This window comes from Papio anubis, chromosome 1, assembly GCF_008728515.1.
Source record: "Papio anubis isolate 15944 chromosome 1, Panubis1.0, whole genome shotgun sequence".
Taxonomy (NCBI): domain Eukaryota; kingdom Metazoa; phylum Chordata; class Mammalia; order Primates; family Cercopithecidae; genus Papio; species Papio anubis.
The window spans coordinates 204849603-204871871 of NC_044976.1; the positions used below are offsets into that span (position 1 = coordinate 204849603).

At 43.3% G+C, this 22269-nt stretch overlaps 1 protein-coding gene across 8 annotated transcripts in view; it reads left to right on the forward strand.

Annotated features, from left to right (window-relative positions):
• TBCE (tubulin folding cofactor E) overlaps nucleotides 1-22269 on the forward strand; it is an 82463-nt gene that overhangs the window by 8897 nt on the left and 51297 nt on the right. For all 8 annotated transcript variants that reach the window (XM_003893735.5, XM_009197152.4, XM_003893734.5 and 5 more), the window contains exons 2-3: nucleotides 4776-4906; nucleotides 21117-21201. In XM_003893735.5, the coding sequence (XP_003893784.2) occupies nucleotides 4807-4906; nucleotides 21117-21201 (185 nt within the window). In that variant the 5' untranslated portion in view covers nucleotides 4776-4806. The remainder of the gene's footprint in view (nucleotides 1-4775; nucleotides 4907-21116; nucleotides 21202-22269) is intronic.

The following is a 22269-nucleotide window of genomic DNA, read 5'->3' on the forward strand; positions in this document are numbered from 1 at the left end:
AGAGAATTTAACTAGGCAGCAGCTGACTGCAGGTCATTTTGACTGGATACTAAAATAGGGCTGGGGGTGGGGGAGTGATCAAAGTGATTGTCCCGGCAACAGGCAATAAGGGTACAGAGTGGGCCAGTAACAGCATCACGTAGGTCTAACTTCAGGAAACAGGGACCCGTTGGTTACTAGCTAGAAGAAGAGGGTAAAGGCTTTGGAACTAAGGCATAGGTCACCAAGACATGGATCCAGTTTCTAGGTCTTCACAAAAGATCATGGTATCAAGAAAGACATTATTAGAAACATTCAGAGACTAGACAGGATCATCAAAAATACTGACTTGAGACCGGGCGCGGTGGCTCAAGCCTGTAATCCCAGCACTTTGGGAGGCCGAGACGGGCGAATCACGAGGTCAGGAGATCAAGACCATCCTGGCTAACACGGTGAAACCCCGTCTCTACTAAAAAATACAAAAAACTAGCCGGGCGAGGTGGCAGGCGCCTGTAGTCCCAGCTACTCGGGAGGCTGAGGCAGGAGAATGGCGTAAACTCGGGCGGCAGAGCTTGCAGTGAGCTGAGATCCGGCCACTGCACTCCAGCTTGGGAGACAGAGCGAGACTCCGTCTCAAAAAAAAAAAAAAAAAAAAATACTGACTTGAGGCCGGGCGCAGCGGTTCACGCCTGTAATCCCAGCACTTTGTATTTTTAGTTGGGAGGCCCACGAACTTTGGAAGGCCGAGATGGGTGAATCACCTGAGGTCAGGAGTTCGAGACCAGCCTGACCAATAACATGAAACCCTGTCTCTACTAAAAAAAAAAAAAAAATACAAAATTAGCTAGGCTTGGTGGCGCATGCCTATAATCCCAGCTCCTCAGGAGGCTAAGGTGGGAGAATCACTTGAACCTGGGAGGCGGAGGTCGCAGTGAGCTGAGATTGTGCCACTGCACTCCAGCCTGGGTAACAGAGCGAGACTCGTCTCAAAACAAACAAACAAAAAAACCTGACTTGACACGGAGACTGTTAATTACTGACCTTAGATCTTATACTTAATGATCTCATTGGTCCCGTCTGTGGGCACAGCATACAGGTAGGAACGAAAAAAATATATATTACTGGAGATTGAATAGGATCAAGCATGTGAAGGAATTCATGAGTTACTTACAGATGTTATTAATAATGAGAATGGCTTCCTAGTGTCTTCAATCCTCATTCCTGTTATTACACTCCCTGGTTTTACTACCCATTGATGGCTGCCCGCCTCTTCTCACCAAGCCATTCTCACTGTTAGCCTGATCTGCAGGGTGATATGGTAGTACCCTTAAGCTGAGCCCTAGCTGGAAAGAGCTTCAGACTGTGGGGCCTTGTGAGTTTCTGGGTTTAGATAATCCCTATACATTCTAGTTCATGGAGCCAAGATTTGGCCTAATACTTTAATTTCTTGTAGGAATGGAGTTCTGCAGTCATTTTATTAGTCTCTCTTCTTAGGGACTAGAGCTCTGAATCTGAGCACAGGTTTTTGGGTAGTGCTGTGTCTCTGGCCAGACCTCTTAGTTTACTAAAAACATAAATTCCCCATACCTGGTCTGACCTGTATGTCGATCCTACCATCAGATCATCTAAACTGGTCGGCTCAGTGGCTCACACCTGTAATCCCAACACTTGGAGGCTGAGGTGGGCAGATCACTTGAGGTCAGGAGTTTGAGACCAGCCTGGACAATATGTGAAATCGCATCTCTACTAAAAATACAAAAATTAGCTGGGCCTGGTGGCGGCCGCCTGTAATTCCAGTTACTCAGGAGGCTGAGGCAGAAGAATTGCTTGAACCCAGGAGATGGAAGTTGCGATAAGCTGAGATTGCACACCATTACACTCCAGCCTGAGCGACAGAGTGAGACTCCGTCTCAAAAAAAAAAAAAAAAATTCATCTAAACTGCTTTGACTTTTCTCACCAACTATGGACTTGGAGATCATTTCTCTTTTGCTTTTCAACGCTACTGGGCAGGTTTAGATCTGGATCCTGGCCCCCTTCCCAATGGCCCTGCCCTCCTTTATTTAAATAGAGAAAATTCAGCTCCATATTGAAAGTAGGATTCTTTTCACAACAATTGGGAAAAATGATTTTGTTTGTTTGTTTGTTTTTCGTGAGATGAATCTTGCTCTGTCACCAGGCTGGAGTGCAGTGGCATGATCTTGGCTCACTGCAACCCCCGCCTCCCGCATTCAAGTGATTCTTCCACCTCAGACGGCCAAGTAGCTGGGACTACAGGCGGTGCGCTACCACGTCCAACTAACTTTTTTGTATTTTTAGTAGAGACGGGGTTTCACCCTGTTCGCTGGGATGGTCTCGATCTCTTGACCTTGTGATCCACGCGCCTTGGCCTCCCAAAATGCTGGGATTACAGGTGTGAGCCACCGTGCCCAGCCTAATGTTATTGTTTTTACAAAATATTTGAGGACCTGATTGGGACCTTATGCTGAAACTTAATAAAATCATAATGTAAGATTGAAATGCTTAGATTATTCTGTAATATGGAAATAGCAGGTCAAATGTAACAGACAACTCCAGTAACAGGAAATGTCTACCTATTCTTTTTTTTTTGAGATGGAGTCTTGCTCTGTTGCCCAGGCTGAAGTGCATGGCTCGATCTTGGCTCACTGCAACCTTTGCCTCCTGGGTTCAAGCGATTCTCCTGCCTCAGCCTCCTGAGTAGCTGGGATTATAGGCACACACCACCATGCCTGGCTAATTTTTGTATTTTTGGTAGACACAGGGTTTCACCATGTTGGTCAAGCTGGTCTCGAATTCCTGACCTCATGATCCACCCGCCTTGGCCTCTCAAAGTGCTGGGTTTACAGACATGAGACACCACTCCCGGCCGTCTACCTGTTCTTAAAAAAAATAAAAATAAAAAAACCATAAAGGTGGAGAGGTAATAATACCAAAGGCCTCAAATATCTATATACCAGTGGAGTTTGCGGGTAGTCAGTATTTTTTTTTTTTTTTTTTTTTTTTGAGACGGAGTTTTTTTTGCCCAGGCTAGAGTGCAATGGCGTAATCTTGGCTCATGGCAACCTCTGCCTCCTTGGTTCAAGCGATTCTCCTGCCTCAGCCTCCCGAGTAGCTGGGATGACAGGCATGTGCTACCACGCCTGGTTAATTTTGTATTTTTAGTAGAGATGGGGTTTCTCCATGTTGGTCAGGCTGGTCTTGAACTCCCGACCTCAGGTGATCCGCCTGCCTCAGCCTCCCAAAGTGCTGAGATTACAGGCGTGAGCCACCGTGCCCGACTGTCAATAATGTAATTATAACCCCAGACGGCATGTAATAGCATATGTTTTTTCTTTTGTTTTGTGCACATATTATATATGGTAATATTAAAATAGAAAAATACTTTGTTCAATAGTCATGTAACTTGTGGTTGTTTAAAAATCCTTGTACTTCAACACTGTTATCTTTTATTTGTGTTTTTTTGTTTGTTTGTTTTGAGACAGGCTGTAGCTCTGTTGCCTAGGCTGGAGCACAGTGGCATGATCTTGGCTTACTGCAGCCTCGATCTTCTGGGCTCACATGATCCTCCCATTTCAGCTTCCCAAGTAGCTGGGACTACAGACGTGCCTTTTTTTTGTATTTTTTTTGGTAGAGATAAGTTTCACTATGTTGCCCAGGCAGGTCTCGAATTCCTGACCTCAGATGATCTGCCTGCCTTGGCCTCCCAAAGCGCTGAGATTACAGGCATGAACAACCGTGCCCAGCCAACATTGCTAGCTTTTTAAAATAGAAAGTGAGTTTTATTTGGGCCGGGCATGGTGGTTGATGCCTGTAATTCCAGCATTTTGGGAGACTGAGGCAGGTGGATCACTTGAGGTCAGGAGTTCGAGACCAGCCTGGCCAACATGGTGAAACACTGTCTTTACTAAAAATACAAAAGTTAGCTGGGTGTGGTGGCGTGTGCCTGTAATCCCAGTTACTTGGGAGGCTGAGGCAGGAGAGTTGCTTGAACCCAGCAGGCAGAGGTTGCAGTTAGCAGAGGTTGTGCCACTGCACTCCAGCCTGGGTGACAGAGCGAGACTCTGTCTCAAGGAAAAAAAAAAGAAAAGGAAGTGAGTTTTATTTAGACAAAGATGAAGGTATGGAAATTAACAAATATGGTATATTTGTTCTTGCAAAAGGAACACAGATTTTTAAGCCCTAGTCTCACAGGCTCTCTCTGCAACATCTGATACTGTTGTTTGATTATTCCTGCTTTAAACTCTGTCCCTTGGATTCCAAGGCATCAGGTAGCTGCTCTTCTTTTTTCTTTTCTGTTTTTTCTTTCTCCGAATTCTTAGGGATTTCTTCCTTCTTTCTTAACTATTGTGTTTTTGCAGGATTCTGTCATTGATCCCCTTTTCTTTCTAGCTGATACCCTTTTCTTTCTAGTTGATACCCTTTCATTCTCGTCTACTTTCACGCTATCAGTTATAAACTCTGTGCTGACGACTCCTAAAAACACATTTCTAGGCCGGGCGCAGTGGCTCACGCCTGTACATGGTGAAACCCCGTCTCTACTAACAATACAAAACAATTAAACAGACATGGTGGCAGGTTCTGTAATCCTAGCTACTTGGGAGGCCGAGGCAGGGGAATTGCTTGAACCAGGGAGGTGGAGGTTTCAGTGAGCCGAGATTGCGCTACTGCACTCCAGCCTGGGTGACAGAGTGAGACTGTGCCTCAAAAAAAAAAAAAAAAAAATTTCCTTTAAAGGAATTGTATTAAGTTCTTATCAGTGTTGTATTTTTCTTCCTAGATCTCATATTTTGCATTCTGGATATATTATAATGAGTGACACTTTGACACCGGATGTCATTGGTCGAAGAGTTGAAGTTAATGGAGAACATGCAACAGTACGTTTTGCTGGTGTCGTCCCTCCTGTGGCAGGTAAGTAATTATTGTGTGTCTGTGCGTGTATGTGTGCGTGTGTGTATTTTGCAGCTGTTTCTGTGTAAGCTTCTCAATGGCACTTTATACCACAAATTTTGACGAAATTAACACCTAATTTATAGATGCTTCCCATATCCAGTTTTATTTGGGTGACAGTAGCCTGTTATATCTGTGATTTTGTTTAATTATATGCCATTTAATTATTTAGTGTTGCTATCTTATATGAAATCAACCTTAAAATATCTTCTGAGGAAACTATTATAAACAGCTAAAAGTCTTGAAACCTCATAAACCTCAACTCAAGTAATTTTTTTGAAATTTCTTTTGTCATTAATCCATGTGTGTAGGTATCTAATATAGTTTAAATTGATACACATTGCAATTTTTTGTTACCTTTTTTTAAACTTATTTTTTGTATAAATTTACCTATGTTTCTACAGCATTATTTTGCATATTTCTTTTTTTTATTTTGCATATTTCTTAATGATTACATTTAGTGTAGTATATAGTTTGTTTAATTGTTCCTCATTTTTGGATGTTAATTTCTAGTTTTTAGAGTAAATAATAACATAGTAGACTTACTCATAAGTCTTAGTCCACAAAAATTTGAGTTTTCTGTGTATTTTGAGACAGAGTTTCGCTCTTGTTGTTCAGGCTGAAGTGCAGTGGTGCGATGTTGGCTTACCACAACCTCCGCCTCCTGGGTTCAAGCGATTCTCCTGCCTCAGTCTCCTGAGTAGCTGGGATTACAGGCGTGTGCCACCACACCCAGCTAATTTTGAATTTTTAGTGGAGACAGGGTTTCTCCATGTTGGTCAGGCTGGTCTCGAACTCCTGACCTCAGGTAAATCACCCACCTCAGCCTCCCAAAGTGCTGGGATTACAGGTGTGAGCCACTGTGCCCGGCCAATAAGATGGCTTTCTATGAACTGGGCAACTGCTGGAACCAAGCTGATATGGGTTTACTAGCTGATTGCAATGTACCCAGGATTAGAATATTTATCCATATTTTTACTTTACCCATCCCTCTTGTTTCTTCTGAGCTGCAGCCAGAGATCACCAGTTGATTCACAGGAATAAACAGGGTTAGCCTAAGTTGAAGAAGCAAACTTTTTTTTTTTTTTTTTTTTTTGAGACGGAGTCTCGCTCTGTTGCCCAGGCTGGAGTGCAGTGGTGCGATCTCAGCTCACTGCAAGCTCTGCCTCCCGGGTTCACGCCATTCTCCCGCCTCAGCCTCCCGAGTAGCTGGGACTACAGGCGCCACCACCGCGCCCGGCTAGTTTTTTGTATTTTTTAGTAGAGACGAGGTTTCACCGTGTTAGCCAGGATGGTCTCGATCTCCTGACCTCGTGATCCACCCACCTCAGCCTCCCAAAGTGCTGGGATTACAGGCGTGAGCCACCGCGCCGGCGCTGAAGAAGCAAACTTAAAAACAACTAATGAGACTAGAATCTGATAACAAATGCTCCATAGTTCTTGAAACATAATTTTTCTCTCTAGTTTCTAATTTTTACTAAAGACAAATCATGATAAGACTGATCTGCTTTATTATAGTTGACCTGATTATTTGTATAAAGTGCAGCAAGAATAATTATTTTTCATGTAAGCTGTTTTTAAATTGGCTTTGATGGAACTCTGTCCCATAGAAAGAACCTCAGATAAGACTTTTTTAAAGCTGAGCCCAGCATGAGTTTGTACCATCAAATATCTATGAGTTGAGTAAATTCCTCTCCTCTTGGGCTCCCAAGATAAATTTGGGCTCCTGGGCCTGTGAGAAAGCGACATTTTTTACTTCCCCCAGGTCAGGAAGCCTGTATAGAGACTGTGGAGGCAAGGTTTGAGATGTTTTCCCAAGCGGCTTTTATTGGCTTTACAAGTCAAGTTTGTTTCCTTAAAGGAAAGCATGCCATTCCAGTTAAAGCCTTGGTAAAATAACCAGGTTTTCCAATTGTGTCCTGTTACAAAAGAAAACAGATTCTTGGCCAGGTACAGTGGCTCATGCCTGTAATCCCAGCACTTTGGGAGGCCGAGGCAGGTGGATCACCCGAGGTCAGGGGTTTGAGACCAGCCTGCCAACATGGTGAAACCCTGTCTCTACTGAAAATACAAACAATTATCCAGGTGTGGTGGTGCATGCCTGTAGTCCCAGCTACTTGGGAGGCTGAGGTAGGTGAATTGCTTGAACCTGGGAGGCGAAGGTTGTAGTGAGCCGAGATCGTGCCACTGCACTCTAGCCTGGAGCAGGACTCCATCTAAAAAAAAAAAGAAAGGGGGAAACAGATTCTTACTGCACTTATGCAAATAACTATATTGTCATAAATTAAGAATACTTAAAAATAGTTTGCAAATTCTGGAGGAATCAGGTAGAGGAAACAAATATGCTCCAAATTTACTTTACAAGAATATACTTCACTCAATTTTTTTTTTTACTTTTTTTTTTGAGAAGGAGTTTTGCCCTTGTCACCCAGGCTGGAGTGCAGTGGCGTGATCTTGACTCACTGCAACCTTCGCCTCCTGAGTTCAAACAATTCTCCAGCCTCAGCCTCCTGAGTAGTTGGGCGCCTGTCACTATGCCTGGCTAATTTTTATATTTTTCGTAGAGACTGAGTTTCACCATGTTGTCCACGCTGGTCTCCAACTCCTGACCTCAGGTGCTCTGCCTGCCTTGGCCTCCCAAAGTGCTGAGATTATAGGCATGAGCCACCATGCCCAGCCTACTCAATTGTTGAAAGCTGGAAATAGCTCAAAAGAAGTTTCCTTGACTTCCAAGTCAGCCAGTCAGTGCTGCAGTCTATTTCCTTTGGGTCAGGGGGTTTCTTCAGTATTGTCCCTTCTGTGGTTCACTAGAAAGATGTTACTGGACCCTACCACTTACCCAAAGTTAGCCTTTGGATCAGGGGTTTGCACACTATAGTCCCTTCAGTGGTCCCCAGAAAGATGTTATAGGAAAGGGGTCTCAATCCAGACTCCAAGAGAGGGTTCTTGAATCTCGCACAAGAAAGAATTCAGGGTGAGTCCGTAAAGTGAAAACAAGTTTAATAGGGAAGTAAAGAAATAAAAATGACTACTCCAGGGGATTCTGAGGTACAATAAGGTTTGGTGAAAACCACTGAACAAGATACATGTGGTCTCTGCCTTCATGGAGGCTGTGGACGTCTTTAACATATACTTAATCTGGCTAGGGTTTTTTCTTTCCTGGTATTATTATTTGTAAATGGGAAGAGAAAGTAATGTTTAATGAATAATTACTGTATACCAGACACTTGAAAGCATACTCTCAACTTTGAATATTACAATAACAACTTTCAAATATAGATGTTATGATTCCCATGTTTATAGACAAGAAGACCAAGTCTCAGGTCTCAAAACTTTTATGTAGCAGAGTTGGGATTTGAATCTATCCTTCATTGCCCATGCCCTTTCTACTCTGTTACTTTTTTTTTTTTTGAGATGGAGTCTCACTCTTGTCGCCCAAGCTGGAGTGCAATGGCATGATCTCGGCTCACTGCAACCTCTGCCTCCCAGGTTCAAGTGATTCTCCTGCCTCAGCCTCCCGAGTAGCTGGGATTATAGGCACCCGCCACCATACCCAGCTAATTTTTGTATTTTTAGTAGAGTCAGGGTTTCACCATATTGGCCAGGCTGGTCTCAAATTCCTAACCTTAGGTGATCTGCCTGCCCCAGCCTCCCAAAGTGCTGGGATTATAGGCATGAGCCACTGCACCTGGCCCTACTCTGTTACTTCTAAAGAATGTGAATATTCTCATGTTCTTGATATATGTTGCCAAATTGTTGTCTGCAAGTCAATCAATGTCCAGTACTTGGAAATTTCCAATGTTCACATTCTCTGGGAAGCAGACTGAGCTAGAGATTTACACTTAGGAAGTTTAGTGTTCAGAAAGTTTATTAACAAGTACTTTGGTACCAGTACTCATGAAAGAGGAAAGAGAGTAAGCAAGGTTGGGCAGAGGGCTAAGCTGGGCTATGGTGCAGCCTCAACAAATATTTCAGCTGTCCCCTTTGGGTGCTCTGAAGATACAATGGCCTTTCAGAGTCTTTTCTAGTTGAGATGAGGGGCTGGATCATTATACGTTTGTGATGACCTGTCACTGGGTTCTGTTGACCCTAGGAAGTGGGTGTGCCCTTGGGCAAGATGCTTTCTACAGTAGACAATTCCACAAGAAGGCAGACAGTTGAGGGCTATCTGCCAAAAGCTGTTCTTCCAGCTCTTGGGAGAGACTTCCCAATTCTTGAAGACAGGGTGGCATATCACTAGTACAGTAATATAGATAAAAGTTTTTTAATGATAGTTTAGCAAATATGAAGTGGTACATATTATTGGATTTTTATTTATTCAATTGCCTGTGAATGTGACACTTTCTCCATGCATGTTTTATCAGGCAAGTGCTTTTCTCCCCCTTGAAAATTGTAATTTTGCAGAGAGGGAGCTACTGTAAATGTAAGCATTTTTTTTTTTTGAGGTGGAGTTTCGTTCTTGTTGCCCAGGCTGGAGTGCAATGGCACGATCTCAGCTCACTGTAACCTCTGCCTCCTGATTTCGAGCGATTCTCCTGCCCCAGTCTCCCGAGTAACTGGGACTACAGGCACCTGCCACCACACACAGCTATTTTTGCATGTTTTTTTTAGTAGAGACAGGGTTTCACCATGTTGGCCAGGCTGGTCTCAAACACCTGACCTTATAATCCACCTGTCTCGGCCTCCCAAAATGCTGGGATTACAGGTGTGAGCCACCGCACCTGGTTCGCATTTCTTTTAGAGGTCATCTTTTGGGATTGGTACTAAGATGCAGAGAAATCGAACATAGATTTAGTAATAATTTCTGCAGTTACTTTACTGGATGTTGTAGGGCTGTTATGACAACTAAATTAGATGTTTAAAGCACTTAGACGAGTTGATTGTGCTTATTGTTGTAAATAAACATTTAAAAAATTACTTTTAAAAAGAAATGCAGGCTGGGCATGGTGGCTCATGCCTGTAATCCCAGCACTTTGGAAGCCAAGGCTGTAGATCACTTGAAGTCAGGAGTTTGAGACCAGCCTGACCAACATGTTGAAACCCTGTCTCTACTAAAAATACAAAAAAAATTAGCTGGGTGTTGTGGCGCACTCCTGTAGCCCCAGCTACTTGGGAGGCTGAGACAGCAGAATCGCTTGAACATTGGAGGAGGAAGTTGCAGTGAGACGAAATGGCATCACTCCATTCCAGCCTGGGTGACAGAGTAAGACTGTCTCAAAAACAAAACAAAACAAAACAAAACAAAAACAAAAAACCGGAAAGAAATGCAGTATGTACTAATGTTTTGCAAATGGCTTCTTGTAACTGGAGATATGATTTCCTGTGACAGCATCATACAAAGATTTTAAAAGTGTTATATCTTAAACAGTGTAGGCAGAATAAAGATGATACACTGTGGTGGGCAGAATAATAGCCTCCCAAAGATATCCCCAGAACCTCTGATTTTCTTAGGTTACATGGCAAAGGGGAATTAGAATTATAGATGGAATTAAGGTTGCTAATCAGCTGATTTTAAGATTGGTAGAGTATCCTGGTTTATCCAGTTGGGCTCAATGTAATCACAAGAATCATTAGAAGTAGAAGCTAGGCCAGATGCAGTGGCTCACACCTGTAGTCCCAGCACTTTGGGAGGCCGAGGCGGGTGGATCACCTGAGGTCGGGAGTTCAAGACCAGCCTGACCAACATGGTGAAACCCATCTCTACTAATAATACAAAAATTAGTCAGATGTGGTGGTGCATGCCTGTAATCCCAGCTACTTGGGAGGCTGAGGCAGCAGAATCGCTTGAACCTGGGAGACAGAGGTTACAGTGAGCTGAGATTGTGCCATTGCACTCCAGCCTGGGTGACAAGAGCAAAACATCTCAAAAAAAAAAAAAAAAAGAAGCTAGAGGTAGAAGAGGGAGTGTCAGTGTGATGTGAGAATGTTTCAGCTGGCCATTGTTGATTTTGAAGATGGGAGAGGGTCATGAGCTAAGGAGTGTGCAGCCTCTAAGCCTCTAGAAGCTGGAAAAGCTTTCCTCATATGATAAGGAAGCTATGATGTAAAGGTTCATCTTACATTTCTTGCTGTTTTCTTTCTTTTTTTGCTGGCAAATATTCAGGGGCCACAGGATGGGCTGCAGGGGTGCTCATTGCTACTGGGTCGGTCCTTGTTTCTGGGCCTTTTTAATGGACAGAGCTGTATCTGTTGGATTAATTCCTACAAGTAGAATCGATTTAAGGAAAATATGAGTATTTTTTATATCATTATTAGAAAATACAAAAAGGAAAAGGTTTCAAATGTATAGAAAGTAGAGAGAATAAGCCAGGCGTGGTGACTCATGCCTGTAATCCCAGCACTTTGGGAGGCAGGTGGATCACTTGGTCAAGAGTTCGAGACCAGCCTGGGCAACGTGGCAAAACCCTGTCTCTACTAAAAGTACAGAAAAATTAGCTGGGTGTGGTGGTGGGTGCCTGTAATCCCAGCTACTTGGGAGGCTGAGGCAAGATAATTGATTAAACCCAAGACGTGGAGGTTGCAGTGAGCCGAGATTGCACCACTGCACCCTAGCCAGGGCCACAGAGACAGACTCTATCTCAAAAAAAAAAAAAAGGAAAAAAAAAAAGTATAGACAAAGAAAGTAGAAAGAATAGTATAATGGACACCTGTATATGCCTGTTGTGTCAATTTAACAGTTGTTAACATGTTGCCATATTTGCTTCATTTCCTTTTTTTTTTTTTGACATGGAGCCTCATTCTGTCATCCAGGCTGGAGTGCAGTGGTATGATCTCTGCTCACTGCAACCGCTGCTTCCCTGGTTCAAGCGAGTCTCCTGCCTCAGCCTCCCAAGTAGCTGGGATTACAGGCATGTGCCACTATGCCCAGCTAATTTTTGTATTTTTAGTAGAGATGGGGTTTCCCCATGTTGGTCAGGCTGGTCTCGAACTCCTGACCTCGTGATCCACCCACCTCACCCTCCCAAAGCGCTGGGATTACAGACGTGAGCCACTGTGCCCGGCCCATCTCTTATTTTTTGCTTAAGCATTTTAAATTATATACAGAGTAGCATTTCATTCCTAAACACTTTACAGTGCAATTCTAAAAAAAACCAGATTTTCTTACAAAACTGTACAGTTTAAATTGTGATTCATAGGCTGGGTGTGGTGGCTCATGCCTGTAATCACAGCACTTTGGGAGACTGAAGAGGGAGGATTGCTTGAGCTCAGGAGTTTGAGACTAGCCGGGGTAACATAACAAGATCCCTGTCTCTAGCATCAATCAATCAATCAATCAGCCTGGCAAGGTGGCATGTGTCTGTAGCTCCAGCTACTTGGGAAGCTGAAATGGGAGGATTGCTTGAGCCCAGGAAGTCGAGTCTGCAGTGAACCGTGATCGTGCCACTGCACTCCAGCCTGGGTGACAGAGCAAGGCTCTGTTTCAAAAAAAGGAAAGTTGGGATTCATACTGTCAAATTGGTGAACAGATTTTTTTTTTTTTTTTTTTTGAGATGGAGTCTTGCTCTCATCGCCCAGGCTGGAGTACAGTGGTGGGATCTTGGCTCACTGCAACCTCTGCCTCCCAAGTTTAAGAGATTCTCCTGCCTTAGCCTCCCGAGTAGCTAGGATTACAGGCACCTCCCTCCACGCCCAGCTAATTTTTGTATTATTAGTAGAGACAGGGTTTCACCATGTTGGTCAGGGTGGTCTGGAACTCCTGACCTCAGATGATCCGCCCACCTCAGCCTCCCAAAGTGCTGGGATTATAGGCGTGAGCTACCTCGCCTGGCCCAGAATTGTTTTAAATCAGTAAGTCAGATTATTGAAAAACTTGATTCTGTTTCACATCTTGGTTTAATCCTTTAGTCCAAAGGGGTGTCTATTCTTTAAGATTTTAAGGTGGGGTAGTCACATGCTCTTTTCATCTGCTGTCTCTTTTAACAAAATTATTTGCCAGGCATGGTGACTCAGGCTTGTAGTCCCAGCTACTGGGAGGCTGAGGTGGGAGGATTGCTTGAGCCCATAAATTCACGGCTGCAATGAGCTATAATCCAGCCTGGGCAACAGAGTGAGATGCTGTCTCTAAAAAAATTAATAAAAAAAATTCTGCATTAGCTTTTTTCTTGATTAATTTTAGACATGAGTTTCTTAGCTTCCCATATAGAGAAAAATCTAATTTTTAACCCACCATTTCCTGTGGTTACACTTTTTCACCAAAATGAAATGTTGTTTATTTATAAAGACTTCTGTAGCATTTATTTACCTACTTTTGGCTTTTCACATTATTTATATACTGAGTTTTAATGCTAGAGATATTTTAAAAAATAGTATTTAATAGTTGGGCATGGTGGCTCATGCCTGTAATCCCAGCACTTTGGGAGGCCGAGGTGGGTGGATCATGAGGTCAGGAGATCGAGACCTTCCTGGCTAACACTGTGAAACCCCGTCTCTACTAAAAATACAAAAAATTAGCCGGGCATGGTGGCATGTGCCTGTAGTCCCAGCTACTTGGGAGGCTGAGACAGGAAAATCGCTTGAACCCAGGAGGCGGAGGTTGCAGTGAGCCGAGATTGCATCATTACACTCCAGCCTGGGTGACAAAGTGAGACTCTGTCTCCAAAAAAAAAAAATAGTATTTATTGATTATATCTTATTATTGTTGTTTGATTGCTATTCTTGTTCCAGAGTTTTAATTTTTTTTTCATTTCCTGTATTGAAATAATAATACCTGGAGAATAGAGTTGACACAGGTAGTCTGGTAGCAAATCTCTTCATAAAGTATTTACAGCAGTGCTGTTCTTTTAGCAGTTGTATACACCTTTCAGAAGAATCATGCTTTTATCCTCCTGCAGAGCAAATAGATACATATGTATTTTAATATGGTAATGACATGATATGGATGAAGGAAACAGCTAAGCTTACTGACTGTTGCCTAGGGGAACATCTAAACATTGTATCAAACCAAAGTTCCTGTCTTTGACATACACACCATGGTATTTAGGTGAAAATTGTAGTGGAATTAAGTAGGTAATTAAGTTATTTATTTCATTTAGTGATTTCAGGGTGCATGTTATAGCTTATTTACTACTAGGATGCAGCCCTACTTAAAATTTGTAACGAATTTTATTATAGGCATTTGAAAATTTCTTTTTTTTCTTTTCTTTCTTTCTTTCTTTTTTTTTTGAAACAGGTTCTTACTCTGTTGCCCAGGCTGGAGTTCAGTAGTGCTGTCATAGCTCACTGTAACTATAGCCTCTGTACCTGGGCTCAAATGATTCTCTCACCTTAGCCTCCCAAGTTGCTGGGACTACAGGTGTGCACTACCATGCCTGGCTAATTTTTTTGTATTTTTTAGAGAGCGGATTTTGCCAGACTGGTTTTTGGCTCCTGGGCTCAAGCAATCTGCCTGCCTAGGCCTCCCAAAGTGCTGGGATTACAGGCGTGAACCACTGCATCTAGCCCTTATTTTTTAAGACAGAGTCTTTTTCTGTAGCCCAGGCTGGAGTGCAGTGGCACGATCATAGCTCACTGCAGCTTCAACCTATGGGGCCGAAGTGATCGTCCCACCCCAGTCTCCTGAGTAGTTGGGACTATAGGCACTAGCCACCATATCTTGCTAATTTTTTTTTTTTTTTGAGACAAAGTCTTGCTTTGTCGCCCAGGCTGGAGTGTAGTGGCGCGATCTCGGCTCACTGCAAGCTCCGCCTCCCGGGTTCACGCCATTCATCTGCCTCAGCCTCCCAAGTAGCTGGGACTACAGGCGCGCACCACCATGCCCGGCTAATTTTTTGTATTTTTAGTAGAGACGGGTTTTCACCGTGTTAGCCAGGATGGTCTCGATCTCATGACTTCGTGATCCACCTGCCTCGGCCTCCCAAAGTGCTGGGATTACAGGCGTGAGCCACTGCGCCCGGCCACCTTGCTAATTTTTTGTTGAGTCAAGGTCTTCCTATGGCGCCCAGACTGGACTTCAACTCCTGGGCTCAAGTGATCCTCCTGCCTTGGCCTCTGAAAGTGCTGAGATCAGAGGCGTGAGCCACAGTTCCAGGCCAGCTTATATATTTGTAATGCTGATTAGTATTCCATTGTCTGGATGTACCATGGTTTATTCTTCACCTACTAAAGGATATTTTGTTTTCTAGTTTGGGGAATTGTGAGTAAAGTTGCTTTAAACATTTGTGTGCAGGTTTTTGTGTGGGCATACATTTTCAACTCATTTAGGTAAATACCAAGGAGGATGATTTCTGGATTGTTGGATTCTTTTAATTTTTGTGGGTACATAGTAGGTGCATTTATTTTTTATTTTTTGAGGCAGAGTTTTGCTCCTGTTGCCTAGGCTGGAGTGCAGTGGCGCAATCTCAGCTCACTGCAACCTCCGCCTCTCAGGTTCAAGGGATTCTCCTGCCTCAGCTTCCCAAGTACCTGGGATCACAGGCATGTGCCACCATATCCGGCTAATTTTTGTATTTTTAGTAGAGACGGGGTTTCTCCATGTTCATCAGGCTGGTCTCAAACTTGCGACCTGGGGTGATCCGCCTGCCTCGGCCTCCCAAAGTGCTGGGATTACAGGCGTGAGCCACTGCACCTGGCAGGTGTATTTATTTATAGGGTGCATGAGATGTTTTGATACAGGCATACAATATATAATAATCACATCTGGGTAAATGAGGTATCCATCACCATTTATTCTGTCTTTGTGTTACAAACAGCCCAATTATACCCTTTTAGTTATATAAAGATGTACAATAAATTATTGTTGACTGTAGTCACCCTGTCATGCTATCAAACACTAGATCTTATTCATGCTATCTGTATTCTTGTACCCATTAACCATTCCCACTCCCTTCCTCTGCCCAGCCTCCCAGCCTTTAGTAACCATCATTCTACTTCTTCTTCCTCTTTTTTTTTTTTTTTAAATGGAGCGTCGCTCTGTTGCCCAGGTTGGAGTGCCGTGGTGCCATCTTGGCTTATGGCAACCTCCGCCTCCTAGGTTCAAGTGATTCTCCTGCCTCAGCCTCCCAAGTAGCTGGGATTACAGGTGTGCACCACCATGTCTGGCTAAATTTTATATTTTTAATGGAGACGGGGATTTGCCATGTTGGCCAGGCTGCTCTTGAACTCCTGACCTCAGGTGATCCGCCTGCTTCAGCCTCCCAAAGTGCTGAGATTACAGGCGTGAACCACCTTGCCCAGCCCCATTCTACTCTCTATCTCCATGAGTTCAATTGTTTTCATTTTTTTAACTCCTGCAAATAAGTGAGAACATGCGAGGTTTGTCTTTCTGTGCTTGCCTTATTTCACTTAACAGAATGACCTCCAGTTCCACCCATGTTGTTGCAAATGACAGGATCTCAGTCTTTTTTAAGGCTGAATAGTATTTTATTGTGTATGTATTTATTTTCTTTATCCATTCATCTGTTGATGGACACTTAGGTTGATTCCAAACCTTGGCTATTCAGAATAGTGCTGCAGTAAACATAGGAGTGCAGATGTCTCTTCTATATACTGTTTTTCTTTCTTTTGGATATATAACTAGCAGTAGGATTGCTGGAACATATGGCAGTTCTATTTTTAGTTTTTTGAGGATTCTCCAAACTGCTCTCCATGGTGGTTGTACTAATTTACATTCCCACCAGCAGTGTGTGAGGGTTCCCTTTCCTCTAGCATTTGTTATATAGCCTCTCTTTTGGATAAAAGCCCTTTTAACTGGGGTGATGTGATACCTCATTGTAGTTTTGATTTGCATTTATCTGATGATGAGTGATGTTGAGTACCTTTTCATATACCTGCTTGCCATTTGTATGCCTTCCTTTGAGAAATGTCTATTCAGATCTTTGCCCATTTCTTAATCGGATTATTAGATGTTTTTTCTGTTGAATTGTTTGAGCTCCTTATTATATTCTGGTTATTAATCCCTTATTAGATGAGTAGCTTGTAAATATTTTCTCCCATTCTATGAGTTCTCTTCACTTTGTTGATTGTTTGTTTATTTTCTTTTGAGACAGTCTCGCTCTGTCTCCAGGCTGGAGTGCAATAGCCGCCATCTTGGCTCACTGCAACCTCCACCTCCCCCGCTCAAGGGATTCTTTTGCTTTAGCCTTCCGAGTAGCTGGGACTACAGGCGTGCGCCGCCACGCGCAGCTAATTTTTGTATTTTTAGTGGAGACGGGGTTTCACCACGTTGGCCAGGATGGTCTCAATCTCTTTTTTTTTTTTTTTTTTTGAGACGAAGTCTCGCTCTGTGGCCCAGGCTGGAGTACAGTGGCGCGATCTCGGCTCACTGCAAGCTCCGCCTCCCCGGTCCACGCCATTCTCCTGCTTCAGCCTCCTGTGCAGTTGGGATTACAGGCACCCGCCACCACGTCCGGCTAATTTTTTATATTTTTTAGTGGAGACGGGTTTTCACCGTGGTGCTAGCCAGGATGGTCTCGATCTCCTGATCTCGTGATCCGCCCGCCTCGGCCTTCCAGAATGCTGGGATTACAGGCGTGAGTCACCGCGCCTGGCACTTTGATTGTTTCTTTCGCTATGCAGAAACTTTGTAATGGATTAATTATTTTTAATTCTTGTGATGTCAGTGAAGTTGGGACTGATTATGATGGTTTTTCATGTGGCTTGAGTCCATGGAGAATAGGAAACAAATTAGGCCGACCAGAGTAATCAGGTTTGTGTGACAGCTTTATCTATCATTGTAAATTAATCAACCTGTGTGCTAGTGTCTGGTTCAGTCTTTTGTGCATTTGGAATTTTTAAAGTGAGGCTATCAGGGTTTGTTCACCCTGGATGTAGAAAGCAAAAATCTGGATCTTACACATTCCTGGGATCTGACTAGTGAGGTAGGTAGGCCTGCCCTTATACCACTTCTGTCCACTCTCTTATTCATACTGGTTTCTGTACTTGCTCCTCTGTCATTAATGTACTGGCCCCTGGGCAAAAGCTTGCTAAACCATAGATGTTCTTCATCAGACTTGAATGCTGACAGTTGAATGCTGGCTTTGCTCTTTCTGTCTGCTTTAGCTTGAAAAATGACTTGTGCTTTGCAGTATGAGAGAATGGTCTTACTTTGTGCATTCTTCTTTGTAGCATCCATCAGTTCAACCCATTCTGATAGTTTCCATGATGATAACATTAATTGTACTTCTTTTTTTTTTTTCCTTTTGAGATGGAGTTTTGCTTTTGTCGCCCAGACTGGAGTACAATGGCGCGATCTTGGCTCACTGCAACCTACACCTGCTGGGTTCCAGCAATTCTCCTACCTCAGCCTCCCGAGTAGCTGGGATTACAGGCACCCGCCACCACGCCCGGCTAATTTTTCTATTTTTAGTAGAGACAGGGTTTCGCCATGTTGGTCAGGCTGGTCTCGAACTCCTGACCTCAGGTGATCCACCTGACTTGGCCTCCCTAAGTGCTGGGACTATAGGTGTGAGCTGCTGTGCCCGGGTATTGGAAAATGTTTTCTTTTAATGAGTGCATTTATACCATTTATGTTTTACTTAATTATTGATAATTTGGGTTTATATCTCTCATCTTACTACTTTTTGTTTGTTTTGCTGATGTTCTGTTCCTTTTTTTTTTTCTTTTTCTCCCTTCATTGGATGACGATGATTATTGTTTTTTTTGTTTTGTTTTGTTTTTTGTTTTGAGACAGGGTCTTACTCCATTGCCCAGGCTGGAGTGCAGTAGTGCTATCTGCAACTTCCGCCTCCTGGGTTGAAGTGGTCCTCCCACCTCAGCCTTCCAAGTAGCTGGAACTACAGGTGCGCACCACCACACCAGGCTTGTTTTTGTAGTTTTTGTAGAGACGTGGTTTCACTGTGTTACCTAGGCTGATCTCGAACTCCTGAGCTCAAACAATCAGCCAGCCTTGGCTTCCCAAAGTGCTGGGATCACAGGTGTGAGCTCCGGTGCCCAGCCACTATTTCTTTTCTTTTTTTTGTTTTTTGAGACAGAGTCTCCCCCTGTCACTCAGGCTGGAGTGCAGTGGCTCAACCTTGGCTCACTGCAACCTCCACACCCCAGGCTCAAGCAATCCTCCCGCCTCAGCCTTCTGGGTAGCTGGGATCACAGGCACGCACCACCATGCCCAGCTATTTTTTTGTATTTTTAGTAGAGACAGGGTTTTGCCATGTTGCCTAGGCTGGTCTCGAACTCCTAAGCTCAAGCAATCCACCCGCCTTCGCCTCCCAAAGTGCTGGGATTACAGGCATGAACAACCAAGCCTAGAGATGATTATTTTTATCTGATGTTTCTTCTGTATTAGTTTGGTAGTTGTGGTGGTATGATATATATTGGTTTTTGTTCTTGGTTTCTGGTTCTTAGCTCCCATACCTCTTGTTACAGTCTTTTGTTATAATGTTGATGTGTCTGGCCTCAGGCAACAGGATCTCTTTCCTGCCCTCCATTCTCCTGCCCCAAGGCAGATCTCTAATCATCTTCACCATTCCGATTGTGGGTCATAAGTCCCTCCTGGAGAGGCTCTCACCCCCCTACACTGGAGGCAGGAATGCTGATGTCTTTGAACTTCTAGATAGCTGAATCTGTGAAGGTTCTTGCATCCATGGAGGGCTTGGAGGCTCCACAGCCCTTCCTCCGTACCTTGCCTTAGCGCACCTCTTCATCTAGATTCTTTGCAATATTTTTTATAATAAACCTGTAAATGTAAATAAGTGTTTTCATGAGTTCTGTGAGCCACTCCAGGAAATTAATCAAATATAAAGAGGGGGTTGTTGGAACCCCAGCTGTTTGAAGCTGGTCAGTCAAAAGTTCCAGATGCCCAGACTGGTGGCTGGGGGTCTGACACTATGTCCAGTCAGATAGTGTCAGAATTGAATCGGTGGACACCCAGGTGGCATCCACTGCTTGGTGTGTGGGGAAAACCCCCACACATTCGGTCACAGAAGTCATCTTCTGTGTTGATTGTTGTAGTGTGAGAAGTGGTGTAGCAGAGGAAAGACATGGTTTGGAGAGAGTTTTAATTTACACAGTAGTTATTCATTTTTTATTTTTCCTTACACAGCAGTTAATTTTTTATTATTTTGAGGTAAGTCTAGAGATTAAAATATGTATCTCTGATTTACAGAAATCTAGTCTAATAATTATACCTCCTTTTGGACCCATGAAAGACCTTAGAACACGCCATTTATCACCTTCCTAACTCATGTGTGACATTTTAACCAATGTTTATTTTAAACCCAAAGAACTGATATTATTACTTTATATTGTCTATATTAATTTAACTTTACCCATGTATTTACCCTTTTCTTGCCTTTTGTCTCCCCACCCTCTGTATCTTTAGGCTTCTATCTGGGATCATTTTCTTTTTCCTTGAAGACTACCTTTATTGGGTTTTTCTTTGCTGAAATTGAAGGAAAACATTATTTTTCCTTTGTTTTTGGAATTTTTTTTTTTTTTGAGATGGAATTTTGCTCTTGTTGCCCAGGCTGGAGTGCAGTGGCACGATCTCGGCTCACTGCAACCTCTGCCTACTGGGTTCAAGCGTTTCTCCTGCCTCAGACTCCCGAGTAGCTGGGATTACTGTCAAGCGTCACCACGCCCGGCTAATTTTGTATTTTTAGTAGAGACGAGGTTTCTTCATGTTGGTCAGGCCAGTCTCGAATTCCTGACCTCAGGTGATCCACCTACTTTGGCCTTGCAAAGTGCTGGGATTACAGGTGTGAGCCACTGTGCCTGGGCTTTTTTTTTTTTTTTTGAAATTTTTATTGTAGCTACATACATAACATAAAGTTTGCCATTTTAACCACTTTTTAATTTAACATTTTAAATTGTGGTAAAATATACGTAACATAAAATTTACCATCTGAACCAGTTTTGAATGTACAGTTTAGTAGTAACTACCCTAGTCTCATGTAAGTGGAATATGGTGTTTGTCCTTTTGTGGTGGCTTATTTCTCTTAGTGTCATGTCCTCGAGGGTCAATCTTGTTTAGTGTGCTCAATAAATTTTAGCCACTCTTGTTTTCTGGAGAGGTGGTTTTTGTTGGCTTTTTCACCCAGACATGCTATGGCATTTGCTGATTGAAGTCCTGAGTGTAAGGCTAACTTGGCCATTTCCTCCTCCCCAAGTGGTATCTGTGTGATATGGTTTCCACTGCAAATTGGTATTTGCTTGCAGAAAAATGGAGCATTGCCTGTATCATCATCTGTTACTCATTTGGTTTTTCTTGTTCTGCTAGGACCCTGGTTAGGAGTAGAATGGGACAATCCCGAGAGAGGAAAGCATGATGGGAGCCACGAAGGGACTGTGTATTTTAAATGCAGGTAACTTTTCATTATGAATCAGCATGGTCATTTAGTCAAGATTATATTTAATACTTGAGTAAGGAGGGATGGAGAGGAAGAAACGTTTGGCTCATGGAGTAGTTATATTATGGAATTTGTTGTATTCCAAAAAGGCAGTTAACTTTATTTGTGGCTTAATTGCTGCTGTTTGTAGAATTTTTCCCTTTTTAAAAAAAATTCTGACTCTTGACCTTATGGGTGGCGTTGCTTTCTACGTCCTTTTGTGTGTGTGTGTGTGTGTGTGACAGTCCTTTAAATTGGATGAATGCAAACCTTTCTGGCTCATTACCAATTTATAATCCAGTGAGTAAATAATAGAAAAGAGAAATAGCCTAGATATCCAGTAAGAAGGAATTGATTACCCAAAATATAGAACATCTAAATAGTGAAATGCTGAGCCACCATTAAAAAAATTTCTTATCGTAGGAAGAGTTACATGTCACCATGTCACATTGCACTTCTTTTTCTTTCTTTTTTTTTTTTTTGAGAGGGAGTCTCACTCTGTCACCCAGGCTGGAGTGCAGAGGTGCAATCTCTGCTCACTGCAAGCTCCGCCTCCTGGATTCATGCCATTCTCCTGCCTCAGCCTCCCAAGTAACTGGGACTACAGACGCCCACCACCACGCCCGGCTAATTTTTTGTATTTTTAGTAGAGACAGGGTTTCACCATGTTAGCCAGGATGGTCTTGATCTCCTGACCTCGTGATCCGCCCACCTCGGCCTCCCAAAATGCTGGGATTACAGGTGTGAGCCACCGCGCCCAGCCTCTTTTTTTTGTTTGTTTTTTTGTTTTTTTTTTGAGACGGAGTCTTGCTCTGTCCCCCAGCTGGAATGCAGTGGCACAATCTCGGCTCACTGCAACCTCTGCCTCCCAGGTACAAGTGATTCTCCTGCCTCAGCCTCCTGAGTAGCTGGAATTATAGGTGCCCACCACCATGCCCGGCTAATTTCTGTACTTTTAGTAGAGACGAGGTTTCACCATGTTGGCCAGGCTGGTCTTGACCTCCTGACCTTGTGATCCGCCCCTTTGGCCTCCCAAAGTGCCAG